Source organism: Octopus bimaculoides, chromosome 25 (genome assembly GCF_046866305.1).
Source record: "Octopus bimaculoides isolate indiv1 chromosome 25, ASM4686630v1, whole genome shotgun sequence".
Classification (NCBI taxonomy): Eukaryota; Metazoa; Mollusca; class Cephalopoda; order Octopoda; family Octopodidae; genus Octopus; species Octopus bimaculoides.
In genome coordinates, this window is record NC_142952.1 from 19,012,515 (window position 1) to 19,028,248 (window position 15,734).

Genomic DNA, 15,734 nt, shown 5'->3' on the forward strand with positions numbered 1-15,734 from the left:
GAGTATATTTAAGAATTTAAGGAATGGAGAAAACGCATGTTATAATTGCATACTTTATTCCTACATATGTTTCAAAGGATTACAACCTGTGTGATCCATAGGGATCTTTGATATTAAAATTGTAACCTTCTCATCGGGGAAAGCATGGGAATCATCTTAAACGTAAGACATTATGACCAGTGTAGGATAGTGTAGGTATCAAGTTAGAGGGCTTTAATACCTCTAAAGGATAATTAAATCCAGAGTCGCTCCTGGTTATTACCTGGGTAGGTACAGTCTTTTGTAAGGTTGTACGGTAGCAAGTAGTTCGGTTTAGGTTATATAGGAGAAGAAAATGGATATAATAACAATGGGAAACTCGTGGTTTTCGCTGGTATGTCTTTAATTCAATAAATAACAAAGAAAGAAGAAGCAGAGATGAGGGTAGCATTTACGATCGTTTCAGTTTACTAGTTTAAGTAAATATCTTCAGAATGCGAATATTGATAGATGTATCGGTTAGGATGCGAAAATAATTGATACATATGTGATGGTAATGTAAACAAAGTGGTAATTCTTGCATTAAATTTTTGTTCTTGCACTGGTAAATTCGCTGGGTAGAGGTTTGCTTGTGGTAGATTAGTTAGTTTCGTTGGGTAATTAGGGCGGGTGAGTATTATTTAGGTGCGGGTTTCCTAGTTTAATTAAGCAATTTTTGTTCACACGTGTGTATTCCGTTTTACGATGAATAACACCGACGGTGTAAGTGAAGGGGGTGACTCTAGCAGGGTGAAAAGGGAGCTAACTCATACCAAATATTGGGTGGTTTGAAAATGTGTCTTAATGCTAGAGTTTAGGAAGTTCTTAGTGCTAGGCGGGGCCCAATGTATTTGCAAAGTGTATTATTATGGAATGTTTGGGACGAGTGGATTTGCGGGGTGACTATTCGTGTGTATGTATGTATGTATGTATGTATGTATGCATTTCCACGGGGATGTGGAAATACCTGGGCTGGTGTCCAGGCATGCGGTTGCCCTGCTGGGAGTAGGAAGCCCCTTTGTATTCTGAGAGAATACTTGCGTCACTGACAATAATGTAGACTAGTTCTTCTTTTTGAGTTTATGCTGTCCATGTTCAAAGAGTGGGATTGCATTTGTGTAGATAGGATTTGTCCAAATTCTTTCCCTACTATAAAAAAAAAAATCATCACGCACAGGCAACGCTTGAAAAAAGTAAGACCCATCACAAAAATGACTGGTCGTTGCCTTCGCATGTGTAGGAATTTCGATCAGCCGATGGCAATATTCGGGCACGAGATTACAGCCATCATATATATATGTGCAGGTTTGTATGCTTTGTTTTATGTATGTATTCTCATGCGTATAGTTGCATATCTAGACATGCTGACATATACTTAAATGATAAACTTCCGGAAAGTTTTACAATTTTTTTAAGCTCCAGTGATGGATAGGATCTGTAGTCTTCGAATCAACTTTCTCTTTTCTCGCTTTGAGAAGATTTCTTTCTCAAGATAGGTATTTAGGCAGTGTGTTACATGACCCGGTGCCTCAATAATTACAGGTATAAACCTGAACTTGTAATCTGGATAGAGCCACTGTAGATTTCTCAATAGTTCAGGGTATTTTCTTTTTTTTTGCTGATCTTCAGCTTTATGTTAACATCCCCTGGGCAGTTGATTTCCACAACAGTTTCTCTTCTCTATCCCAAATCGCTATGTCAGGTCAATGCATGTATGTATGTATGTATGTATGTATGTATGTATGTATGTATGCATGTGCGTATGTACGAATGCATATATGTATGCATGTGTATGTATGTAGGTAGGTACGTATATATGTTTGTACGTATGTATGTGTGTGTGTACGTACATATGTATGCATGCGTATATGTGTGCATGTATGTGTGTAGATGTATGTATGCGTGTAGATGTATGCATGTGTGTATGTATGCATGCATGTATGCATGCATATATGTATGTGTGTGTGTGTGTGTGTGTGTGTGTGTGTGTGTGTGTGTGTGTGTGTGTGTTTGTATGTACTGGCAGAAGAGATTACTCACTGGTGAGAGAATTATTCAGAAACTGGTTTTGTCAGAGAAAAGTACATTGTGGTGCATGTTCTTCATTTTAAATAATACTACCGCTCTGCATTGCAGCGTCTGTCAAATGAATTCTCATTTATTTACTCGTTTCAGATAAATCGTCTAAAAACCGTCTACGACAGACTCTATAGGAGATTCTTGAGCAAGATGGAAATGATAGACAAATCGATGGGTGTGAATGAGAGACGCTCAGAAGAGGAAGTCCAAGGCCTCTTAGATGCTCTAGAGGTACTAGTTGTTATCATCATCATCATCATCATCATCATCATCGTCGTCGTCGTCGTCGTCGTTGTTGTTGTTGTTCTTGTTAAGGCGGCGAACTGGCAGACTCGTAAGCATACCCAGGCGAAATGCTTAGCGGTATTTCGTCTGCCGCTACGTTCTGATTTCAAATTCCGCCGAGGTCGACTTTGCCTTTCATCCTTTCGGAGTCGATTAAATAAGTAATCGACTTAATCCCTTCCCCCAAAATTTGAGGCCTTGTGCTTCCAGTAGAAAGGATTATTGTTGTTGTTTTACTTCTCAGAATGTTTGGTCTTGTTTGTTCTGGTTGATTATGTGGCAGCGGACAGCAGCCTGCCGTCAGAGGTCACACAGGGTCTCTTTTCGCACATTATAAGCTTTTGATACTTGGTTGTTAATTATCGTGGGAGACATTCAACATCCAAGTACCAATCTCAAAATCCTAGCTGTTCCCAGAAAAGCAGTTTTTGGGGTTTGCTCTGTTATCATCTCAATTCCGATTTCTCGAACTTGTTTGTAAGCGCCCCGAGTGCCCCTACGACTACTGGAATGACAGACACTCTCCTCATAGACCATATTCTTGCAATTTCGTCTTTTAGTAGTCTGTACTTTTCAATCTTTACTTGTTCTTTGTCACTTATGCGTACATCTTCAAGTATTGCAATATCTATAATTTTGGATTCCTTTTTTTCCCTTTATCTACCACAACAATATCTGGTCTCCGAGCATCAATTAGGGAGTCAGGCTGGATTGTAAAATCCCACAGTCTCTTATGTTCCTTGTTCTCAGTGACTCCTTCTGGTTCATGTTCCTACCATTTCTATGCTCTGTTCAGACCATACTTTTCAGGCCATACTTTTCCATTGCACGACCTTATCCACGTTATTAAGTCTCCTTTTGTAGTGCTTTTGTACCAGCTTGCTACACTCATTCACGATATGTGATATTGTTTCGTTTCTGCTGCTACACATCCTACAAAGGGGCGATTCACTGCCCTTATCTATTTGAAGCTTTGTGTAGTTACTTCTCAGAGCTTGTTCCTGGGCGCTGTATATCAATGCCGCTGTGCATCCTTTCATATCGTTTTTTCTCAGCCATCTCCAAGTGTTGATCCTGTCTTTTCCTTCGATTTCTCAGAAGTATTGCCCATGCAGTGGTTTCATTTCCCAGTTGCTTACTCTTTCTTCTTCATCTTGTTTCTTAATTGTTTGTAAGTGCATCGCATTTCCGGTAGGCTTTATATCAGCGGCAAGCAAGGATTCACCCAGCTGTTTGATTTACCATCCCAGACTGTTCTTCTCGTTGACAACACAAATCTTACATCCTATGAGACCCTTTCACCCCTATTTCTGAGCACATACAGTCTGTCAGTATCACTTTTGGGAAGTAGTTCGTTGTTAATTGTCATCACTTTCCTAGTTTTCCTCTCCATTTCCTCAGGTGTTCATCGCGCTGATATTGTTTTATTATTATTATTATTATTATTATTATTATTATTATCATTATTATTGTTGTTGTTGTTGTTGTTGTTGTTGTTGTTGTTGTTGTTGTTGTTGTCTTTGCACAGCTTCTAACGCTGTATATATACTACGGTGTCAGCTGTTCACTACCAGTGAATTAAGGTAACACCCTTTATTTTTCGAGTACCCTCGGAGTTTTCGAGCGGTTCAAAGGAGTGCAAGTGCTCCACCCTTATTGCAGCCCCTATTTGTTCCATGTACTTCTCAAGATTTTCACTCACTGTTCCCAGGGCTCCGACAATCATTGGTACTACCATCACCTTTTTCGGCGACCACAACTGCTGAACCTCCCAAGCTAACCTGTTATATCTATCGACTTTTCTTTCTTCCTTATCGCGTATCTTGTTGTCAGCTGGGCCTGCTATATTTATGTTCCAGCATTGTTTGCTTTCTTTCTCAATCAACACTGTGTCTGGTCTCCTATTCTCTATCTCATGGTCGTACTGAATCATACAATCCCATACATACGATCTTTGCATTATTATTTTCGATGATAGCTTCGGTTTTATGTTCGTACCAATGTTTTGCTCTGTCAAGTCCATACTTGTTGCAAAGCGTCCAATGGACAACCCTTGCTATATTGACATGACGTCTCTTATATTCTTTCTGGGCTAGTGGCTTACATTGGTTGGTAATATGCCGTTAGAACATGTTGTTTACATTCCACAGCAGTAATTCTTTTCACCTCAATAGACGTCAGTGATTGGTTGAAATTACCGAACTACGACAATTTTTTACATGAAATAACTTCGAATACAAAATTTTTTATCTGTTCTATAACACAAAATATACAAGTATACGAAGTTTGAAAGTGTTTCGGTACCAAAAACACTACATAAAACATAGATGAAAAGTGTTGCCCGTCAAATCAGAAAGATCCTCATTATTATTATCATTATTATCATCATCGTTATTATTATTATTATTATCATTATTATTTTTATTATCATTATTATTATTATCATCATCATCATCATCATCATTATCATCATTATCATTATTATCATTATTATTATTATTATTAATATTATTATTATTATTATTATTATTATTATTATTATTATTATTATTATTATTATTATTATTATATATATATAGGAATGTGAACGCCAACTGAAAATTTCCCAAGAGCATAAAGATACCCTCCAAGAAGAAATGCGTCGTTTTGATGCTGAATATAAAAAATTACGCGAAAAAGAAATGGTAAATATTTTTCTTTCAAGAAAAACACCTCTAAACCGGGTGCAAGGACTGAATCTGCACAGTTCGTCTTTTAGTTTTGCTCTCCAACTTAAGAGTTAACTTTTAATGTTAACGATTTAAGGTAATACGATAAAACTGCTCAACCACAACCCCAGCGACAATGACAATAACAATCACAACTATCTCAGCAATAGACATAGAGATGGCGCAGGAGTGGCTGTGTGGTAAGTAGCTTGCTTACCAACCACATGGTTCCGGGTTCATTCCCACTGCGTGGCACCTTGGGCAAGTGTCTTCTACTATAGCCTCGGGCCGACCAAAACCTTGTGAGTGGATTTGGTAGACGGAAACTGAAAGAAGCCCGTCGTATATATGTATATATATATATATATATGTATGTGTGTGTATATGTTTGTGTCTGTGTTTGTCCCCCCATCATCGCTTAACAACCAATGCTGGTGTGTTTACGTCCCCGTAACTTAGCGATTCGGCAAAAGAGACCGATAGAATAAGTACTAGGCTTCCAAAGAATAAGTCCTGGCGTCGATTTGCTCGACTAAAAAGGCGGTGCCCCAGCATGGCCACATTCAAATAAGTAAAAGAGTAAAAGAGTATGGGAAGTGAATAATCATATAAGTAAAACTGAATAAATGCAATCAATGTTTATAGTATTCTCTTATAATAGAGTGATGCTGTGGTAAGCAGTCACTCACGTGAAGCTGGTAGCTAGGACTAAATTATTCAGGCCTGATATTACGGTAGTGAATAGTGAAGAGAGAAACACAGACACAAAGACACACACACACACACATAAATATATACATGCACTTTTACTCTTTTATTTGTTTAAGTCATTTGACTGCGGCCATGCTGGGGCACCGCCTTTAGTCGAACAAATTGACCCCAGGACTTATTCTCTCTAAGCCTAGTACTTATTCTATCGGTCTCGTCGGTTTGAAGCGATGGTATGGGGACAAACGCAACACACACACACACACACACACACACACACACACACACACACACACACACACACACACACACACACACGACGGGCTTCTTTCAGTTTCCGTCTACCAAAACCACTCACAAGGCTTTGGTCGGCGCGAGGCTATAGAAGAAGACACTTGCCCAAGGTGTCATACAGTGGGACTGAACCTGGAGCCACGTGGTTCGTAAACAAGCTACTAACCACACAGCCACTCCTGCACCTATGTAAATAATAATATATGTGGTTGAGAAGCAAGTTTCTTACCACACAGCCACGCATGTGAATGAGAAAGGATTACAATTGACCGAATGATCTGAATACTAAAGGATTAAAGAACTATCTACACGAAGGTATTAGAATAGCACGATAGTGTAGCAATGTCTTCATACAATATGCTTGGTTGGAGGGATTGGTCTGGCTAGGTTGAGTATAGGTGTTGTATGTTTGCCGTGAAATAAAATTTTCACAATTCCATGTCCTGCTAAAGAGAAAAATGGATTCCACACCCCCACCACAATTTTCTGAGGCCCCCACCTGTGTGGTGTATGCCCCACGTTGGGAAACACTGTGTGTGTGTGCTTTAAAGAAGGTAGGGCCTCGTAATAGATATCTCGCTGTTGAGGTTGGGTGAGAGTAACTGGAGAGAGAGAGAGAGATAAAGCTGGTCGAGCGGAGGTGTCAGGGCTTACTCTCAAGGTATAAGAAGATGAATATAAGAGAGAATAAGGATAGGTAAGGGTGGGTAAGTTTGCAATAGAGGGAAGTGAATGACAGATTATTAGAGATGGGGCTAGAGGTAAAAGTAGTAAAAGATGAACACAGGTGTGTATGTGTGGTCGATGGTAAATGTGAGTTGGGGGCGGGGAAGAAACAGGAATGGTTCAAGAAGGATGAGGTGATAAGTGGCAATACACAAAGCAAAAAGATTGGAGAGTAATGGTATAATTGTATTTTCGGAGATGTACTGGCATAGCAAGTGACTTGATCTGAGATCGTGTACTGAAACAAAAACAATTGCAGCGTGGAAGGTGTTTATAAGCCATTTAAATGTTGAAGTGAATCTAACAGTTTTTTTTTTGTGTGGCTTATAAACACCTTCCATGCTACAATTGCTGATATAATTGTAGATGGATGAGAAATAGAGAGATTATATGTAGAGTGGGTGGGTAATGAGGAGTGTTGGGAGAGAGAATACAGTGACAGAGATAGAGATCAGAAGTACGTAGGGATAGATAAAGAGAACAGTAAACAAGTTGTAGGAGGACGGCAGTCAATGGCAGATATGAGGATGTGTTAAGACTGATGACAGATCTGAGGTTCTAGATTTACTCTTCCAGCATTTCTTTAGACACAATGTTTTTTTGTATTTTTTTTTGTAAGAGTCTTACCTTCTTGTTTGCCTTGTCTGTTGGTCTCAACTACACTTACTGATAATTTCCTGGACTTAGTTGATGCCACATATGACTGCCTATACGTTAAGTTGGAGAATTAAATATATATATATATATAAACAAACTACACCTCTTGAAGTAGTTGTATGCTGTCAACTTAATGTGACAGTCCCCTGAAGGGAATAATACTATTGTTGGTTAGACCTAGGAAGCTGCACCGCTTCCTGTCGGCCTTGACACATTTCCTGTGTCCTTATGTCCAACCACCAAGGCTCGGTCCTAGTTATTTACCAACTGAGATTATTTTAATTTTTTTTTAAATTTCCCTTCAGTTCAGCTATCTATACATTTATATATCTATTAATATATCTTTCTATTGTATAACTTCTGATATATCGGTAGTCTTACCTATCTACATATCTACATGTCTGTTTGTCTGCCTAAGTAACTATTATAACTATTTTCTCTTCTGCCGAAGTGTGTGTCTGTACTTTCACAACCTCGATAAGCATTTAAATCTAACAATAAAATAAAAATGAATAATAGCAGTGCCTCAGCATGGCCACAGTGTTGGGGTCTGGTATACATGAAAGATAACAGTGTAACTTCAACAGCTATTTGGCAACTTTAATATAACTGTCTATCGTTATATATTTGTTAAATTGTGAAGTTATAGATCTTATTGATATTCTTTCATTATGTTAAACATTTCGAGGGGGTCTGCGACTTTAACACACAAATGTAGAATAATATAGACCTTCTCCATCCTCCTTACTCTTTCTAATAATATAGACATCTCCCTCTCCCTTTATTTTGTGTTTTCCCTTTCTATTTCTTCATTTATTCTAAAATTTCCGTTTCTTTCTTTGTCTCCTTCTGTCTCACTTCTTTTTCTCTCTATATATATATTTCTCCATTCAAGTTGTTAGCTCCCTTGGCGTAAGCGTAACACACGGACGAAACAGAGGGAATAATATTATATTATGTATATGAGTGTGTGTGTGTGTGTGTGTGTGTGTGTGTGTGTGTGTGTGTGTGTGTGTGTGTGTGTGTGTGTGTGTGTGTGTGTGTGTGCGCGTGTGTGTGTGTGTGTGTGTGTGTGTGTGTGAATTAATGAATGATGAAAAAATACAGGAGTTACATAGTCGCTTTCATAAGCTCACAGCTGTTTCTGCTGTTCAAACTTTGCACTCAATGCTGAGAGCTCGTGAGATGTCTTATAGCGTCCTCAGATCCATTTAAATGACTCCGTTTGACTGAAATGTTTTTAAAACTAAAATAAATTCTGTTTTGTGACATAAGAAAAATATTGATTTTGTAAATGGTATTTCAGGTTTTGACAGATTCAAATAAGTATCTCCAGAAAATGATTGAGCAAAGCGAGAAACAATTAAAAGAAAAGGAATCGCAAATTGAGACACGTCAAGGTCTTGATGAGAAGCAGGTGGAATACCTGAGGTAAATACAAACCTTATTCTTATAAATATGAGTTTCCAGTTCCATCCCACAGCGCACCATCTTGGATACCCGTCATCTACTATATCCCCGGGCCGACCACTGTCTTGTAAGTGGATTTGGTAGACAGCAACTGAAAGAAGTACATCATGTGTGTGTGTGTGTGTGTGTGTGTGGGATCATTCAGTTTTATTTCAAGATTTCTTGCCAATAGAGAAAGAGCCGGTTTCTAACCTAGCTCCAAGGCTCCTTCATTGGAATCTCAACATCAACAACAGGGTGTTTTTGTTTGTATGTATGCATACGTGCAGATTTGTATGTTTTGTTTTGTGTATCTATTCCCATGCATATAGCTACATATCTAGACACGTTCATATGTATTTAAATGATTAACTTCTGGAACGTTTTACAGATTTTTACAGTTCCAGTGATGGACTGGATCTGCAGTCTTCGAATCAGCTTTCTCCTTTCAGGTTTTGAGAAGCCTACTTTCTCAAGATTGGTATTTAGGCAGTGTCTTACATATCCCAGTGCTCCAGTAATTACAGGTATAAACCTGAATTTGTAATCTGTGTAGAGTTACTACAGATTTCTCAATAGTTCAGCGTAGGTATTTTTCACTGATCTTTAGTTTTATGCTAACATTTGATGGGCAGCTGATTTCCACAACTGTATGTATGTATGTATGTATGTATGTATGTATGTATGTATGTATGTATGCATGTATGTATGTATGTATGTATGTATTCAAATATGAATCAGAAGCAGTGCTAGTTCATTATTGACCACAGATAATAAACGGACGAATCGTACTTGTTTGTCGATAGGCAGCGTATGCTGCAGTGGGGATAACCCCCCGAAGCGCCAGATGTTAAAGCCCCTTAAAGTCATGGACAGGCGAGATAAATCGTCCCAAATCTCATTCAGGAGCGATGGACATCGATGTTTCGCCATTTTCGTGGCTTATCAACATCACGTACTTGAACTGAATTGGAGGTTATTTGTATAAAGTCATGGACTGGTGATTCAGTTCAAAGTTGTTGCTTTTTTTTTAAGCATCAGACAAACTTAGGGAATGTTCTGGAAAAAATCGTATTCAGAAACTTATTTGTTCTAAAACATGCGATTTTCCGTCGACATATATATTTGTGCATTTAAATAGTAATAATGTATATGAATACGCGACTAGCCATATACAAAGATGGGAAATAATATTATTTATTCCTGTTCATTATATGAACGACAATAACGCAAATAATGAAGATTTCAGCAAAGGAATTAACTATTGGAAATATACAAACATAGAAGTGATGGAAAGAGAGACACAGTGGGGAAAGAAGTTAGTAAGACATTAAGAAATGTTCTACTAGTGAATTAAAAGGAATCATTGAGTTAAAAAGAGACTTGATAAAAAAAGAACACATTAAAATAGGAGTTTTTGCAAAGTTTCTCGACAAGATAGAATTTAAATCCTTTATGTAGTATGCTACTTTCTCCATTATAGTATAGATCATTATTATTATAGTATAGATCATTATTATTATAGTATAGATCATTATTATTATTTGTTATTGTTGTTGTTTTACTCCTGAGAACGTTCAATCTTGTTTGTTCTGGTTGAATCTGTGAAAGCGGACAGTAGCCTGTTGTCAGAGGTCTCACGGGGTCTCTTTTCGCACGTTATAAGCTTTGATACTTAATCCGTTGTTCAAACCTAATTAGCCTTGTTTTTTTTTCTTTTTTTCTTCTTTTTTTTTTGGCATGTATGCACTGCTTCAGTTCCTCAATTACAACATTCAGGCCTTTTGTATCTACACCATACTTCTTCCTAACTTTTTCGAATTTCCATTCATTCTTAAGTTCTCCATTTCTTTTCCTGACAAGTATTAACACTACACTGTTCAAAGAGTTTATATCTTCTGAAATTCTCCTTTTCCACCACGGTTCTTTATTTCTTCTTCTTTCCGTCGCTGTTCTGTTCTCAGTAGTTCTCAATTTCCGCTACAATAGCTGGGTTTTTTTTCACTTTCTGTCAATGCCGGGGTGATGAGGGGAGTTGAGCACCCAATCCGCATCCACTGGGGTGCTCCGGTAGTAACACTCCATAACTATCATATTTACTTGTTTACTCTACTTGTTTTGTAGCATGGCTAGCAGTTGCTAGATTACGACTGGGCCCACCTTGATGCACAGTGGGGCACTTGCGGCACCCTCACCATTGGCTCCAGTCCCGTTCATACCGTTACCGTCATCTATTTTGCTTGACATTTTCACTCACAAATGAGGTGTGTTTTTAGGTTACTACCATCTCAATCAAGGTAGTCCTCCAAGGCGGCAGGGGCCTTGCTCTCCTGGTTTTGAACTCAGAGTGTTCCTTTTCCTAGGCTGCTTACCATCCAAGGCTAACGAGTACCGCCTACTCGGAGCAACTGGTTATTTTCTCACTCTTCTCCTGTTGGTTTTGCGAAGGAGTCGCGCTTGATTGTCAGAGGACAGGTCTTGCGTAGGCCACTAGGGCCTACGCAAGATCTGTCCTCTGACCTGTCCTCTGATGGGTGCACAACTCCCCTCACCACTCCGGCATTGACAGAAAGTGAAAAAAACACAGCTTGTAGATGAGATATATAGAGAGAAAGAGAGACAGGAAATAGATAAAAGGAAAAGAAAAGGAAGATCAACTAGAGAGGGGGGCATTTAACACAACAAGTTCAGTATATTGACGGGGAGAGTAGGGGGACAGCTTAGGAGTGAGGTAGGTAGATATTGGACATCAGGGAAGAGGGTAGAGGGGGTGGGATGAGCAAGCGCATCACCGCCAAGAGAAGATGCCTACTGCAGCGTTCTCCATTGCCCACCTGTAAATTTAAGATTTAACCAAAGAAGGAAGGAGAAGTGTTAATCTGAATCTGATGAAAGCTAGCTTACTGTTTGAATTGGTCTGTGAAGAATTTTACGATGTCAACAAGTAATCTTCAAAAGTAGTGAAGAAAGTGATAGAGGGAGAAAGAGAGAAAGAGAGAGAGAGGGGGGAAAGAGAGAGACATAGAGAGTGTAGTGGTAAAAAGACAGAGGGACAGAGAGGGAGAGAGAGGGGGAGAGAGAGAAGGAATACATGTGCTTTCAACAATGGATTCGGATTGAAGTAACTCTTCACAAAGGTAAACAGACAGTACGACGAGCGCAATGCGATTGTAATAGATATTTTATTAATTGAACGATAATTCGACAGCAAGCCTGTCTTTGTCGAGTTCAAAATGAAAAGTGATAAAGATTCAAAATTATAGAAATTCAAATCTAAAATATGAACGAGAGCAATCAGCGTCCACACGTTGATGGAATGACATCATCAGTCTTTAAGTTTCAATTTTTCAACTCTCGAAAAGAAAAAGAAAGAAAAAAGAGAAAAAAAGGAAAAAAAAAGATAAGGTAAAAGAAGAACATTTAATCAAACAGTTTCGTGTAAATTTGATGAAATTCTCCTGTTATTTTATTCATTCCTCCTGGGCATGATGTTAATAACCCGCAAACATATTTCTCCTCATGCATTTTGAGTATTGAAAATGAAGTAGATTCAGAATATTTTCTAAGAATATGCACTTTCAAGTCTTTTTCAAAATTGCAGCTGTTTGATGCAAAATGTTCGGCAAGTTCTTTCAAACTACTATTATTGTGCATGATGTCATACTTGTACCCATTGAATCTTTTGTTTAATTGTTCTGTTTTACAACTAAAAGAATCAAGTTGTGTTTCGTGCATTCTGCTGCGTAGACCAAATGGGAATCTCTACATGTCTCACCTTCTGTATAAATCATAACATTTCGTTGTGATTCCTGATGGAATTTACTTGACTCATGTTGTTGCACAATGAACAGGGCTTACCTCTCTTGCGACTGTTTTCCAAGGTACAGCGTGCAGATACTCCAGTGTTATTAATCTCTACTTCTGACTCTAAGAAAATTAACATTAGAGTATCTGCACGCTGTACCTTGAAAAACAGCCGCAAGAGAGATAAGCTTGCAATCTGCTTGATCCGTTTTGCTTGTTTTGTGGCAGTGGTTTCAGGTTCTTCATCTACTTCAGGGTTGATGCCAAGTTCCCTTGCGAATTTGCAAGCTTCCTTGACAATAGAATGTGACTTTTCATTGCTATTGTGGACCTCCTATAGCACGGTTCTACCTGCATCATTCCTCTTCCCCCATTACCTCTAGGTAGGTACAGATGATCGACGTCTGCTTTTGGGTGGTGCATGTTCTTAGATGTTAATAGCTTTCTTGTCTTCCTGTTAATGATGTTAAAACTGTATTGGATTACTGGAAGTGCAACGGTGTTAATGGCTTCGATGCGATTTTTGGAGTTGAGTTCAGTTTTTAGTATGAGTCTTTTTCTCCTGTAATGCTCCTTTCCTATTCTTTCCTTCATAGTAGCATCTTCAAAACCAGGAGAGCAAGGCCCCTGTCACCTTGGCGAACTACCTTGATAGAGATGGTGTCTCGATAAAAATACCTGTTAGGAGTAACTTAAAAACAACACCTCATTTGTGAGTGAAAATGCCAAGCAAAATAGATGACGATAACTTTCAAAACTATCAGTCATTTATGATCTTATTCAGCGTATTCCCCTCTCAGATTCACACATTTACTGCTGCTGTCCTCCAGTTTTTCTTAGCCCTATAAAGAACTCGGACATTTGGGCCCTCAACCAGGCCTTTCATGATGCCGTTAAAGCCGGGAACTTTTCAGCACCCCGTCATACACACACACACACACACACACACACACACACACACACACAATACACTAGGTGTGCTGAAAGTTTTTGGCTTTGGGTAAAAGAAGATACAAGAAGATTAGTTAACTTAATTACCATTTTATTCAACATATTCCCTTCTCAGATTCACACACTTATTGCAGGACTCCTTCAGTTTTTCTAAGCACTGTAAAGAACTCAGAAGGTTAGGCTTCCGACCTGGCCCTTCGCGATACCCTTAAAGCCAGGAACTTCTCTGCGTCGCTTCGTATGACACAATGTGCACCTGTATAGACAATGTCGCTTTGATTGAGACGAGTGAGCTCATGTAGAGCATAAACATTTGATTACTGTTCTTTTATCATTTTATGTTTCAGCCAAAAGGCTGTGATCATGGTAGGACACCTTCGGTAGGAACAAAACATCTGTGAGAGTTTTTCATCAAGAAGTTGTGGAACTCACATCTGTCATCAACGAGATAGGAGATTCCACCGATCTCCAACGAGACCACCATTTGGTTCCATGATTTCTAATGTTACACTTAATTATCTGTGACTTGTGGTTTCATTGCAGTACACACGAGAATGATGTTGAAAAGCTTCATTCGAAAATGGCTAAACTAAAAGAAACTTTCGAAGCAAAACAACTTACTCTAGAGACGTTGCAGACGGAAATGACGCAGTTTAAAGAGTGTGAAGTTATCTCGAAGGTTAGTGGCAGGTATATTTTGCAGGGTTTTGCATTAGTAAAGAGAAAATACAGTGTTTGTGCCAACAAGGGTTCTGAAAATTCACGATTGATGTTTTATATATATATATATATATATATATATATATATATATATATGAACAAAACATTCAAACACTAAGGTCTGAAATAAGATGTTACTTCTTTTGATATCATCTGTAGATAAAATTTTTAATTGACGGTATCAGCAGTGGTAACATAGGTGGTTCGCAGGTAAATAGCACTATTAAGCCATAATTTACAAAATTAGCACGAAGCGTAAGAATGCAGAAAAGTATCAACCTGCTAGAAATAAGAGCTAAAGTCTTAATTAAACCACCGTAAAGCACCCAAATAACAGAGAAATAACAGTAGGTGAGGAAAGGGAAAGAATTAATATGTTCAAAAGCACATCTATGAAAGATTGTGCTATTTAGAATATCTACATACCCGAGTTTCGGCTTTTGGAAATTTAATCCTCGAGTCTCTTCAGTGTAGATCACCTGGTAAAAATTCAAGTCCGTCACGTTATATGTCCGTTAACGTACTTTTCTCGTTTTCGCCAAAAACACAGAACATGGGGCAAAAATATTTATGAACAAAACATTCAAACACTAAGGTCTGAAAAAACATGCTACTACTGTTAATATAATATAATAAAATATAATATAATATAATCTATAAATTGCAGTGTTCTTGATTGCTTGATTGATTGATTGATTGATTGAGTGTCGGCAGATTCACTCGAGAACGGTGCAGTGGAATCGCGTGAAATTCAGCACAGAGCGGCAGTATGGTCCGCTCATGTTCAGGAGATTTTTATTGCCCTCCAACTCCCATGGTTACCGAGATAATCGATTATTACTTTTTAAGATAGGAATATCCCATTAAAAGTGGGGAGGGGAGATTTTGTTGCCTTTCCCATGCGCGAAATTTTACGAAAAACCAGCACAATAAAGATTATTTTTTTCCAAGTAATGTGGCTGGGTTTGTTTTTCGAAAATTTTAATCAGAGGCACAGAAAAAAAATAATTTCAATTTTTTGTGCATTAAAAAGCCAAAGCTGTTAGACGCTGACGTACAGCGATCGATATATACGCAGTGAACGTTTTCTCCATTTGCGTGCAATAAGGCTTAGGGCAAGCGAGTGTAACATCGAAATAACTTGAAAAGAATGCATGTGGGAATGCCGTTATAATGAATGCTCATTTAAATGTATTTTGCATGGAATTGTTGTACTTTTTAACAGGAGAGGAGTGCCTGCAGGCTGGTTCATCTCAAGTTTATGCATTTTCAGGTTCAACGTGTTTCAAATAAGTACTGACAATTAAAGGTGATTGCAAAGACAAAGAACTACCT

At 38.3% G+C, this 15,734-nt stretch overlaps 1 protein-coding gene across 1 annotated transcript in view; it reads left to right on the forward strand.

Annotated features, from left to right (window-relative positions):
- LOC106879378 (uncharacterized) overlaps nt 1–15,734 on the forward strand; it is a 52,217-nt gene that overhangs the window by 16,342 nt on the left and 20,141 nt on the right. Inside the window, exons 8-11 of the mRNA XM_089341831.1 lie at nt 2,194–2,328; nt 4,962–5,066; nt 8,782–8,906; nt 14,223–14,358. Of these exons, the coding sequence (XP_089197957.1) occupies nt 2,194–2,328; nt 4,962–5,066; nt 8,782–8,906; nt 14,223–14,358 (501 nt within the window). The remainder of the gene's footprint in view (nt 1–2,193; nt 2,329–4,961; nt 5,067–8,781; nt 8,907–14,222; nt 14,359–15,734) is intronic.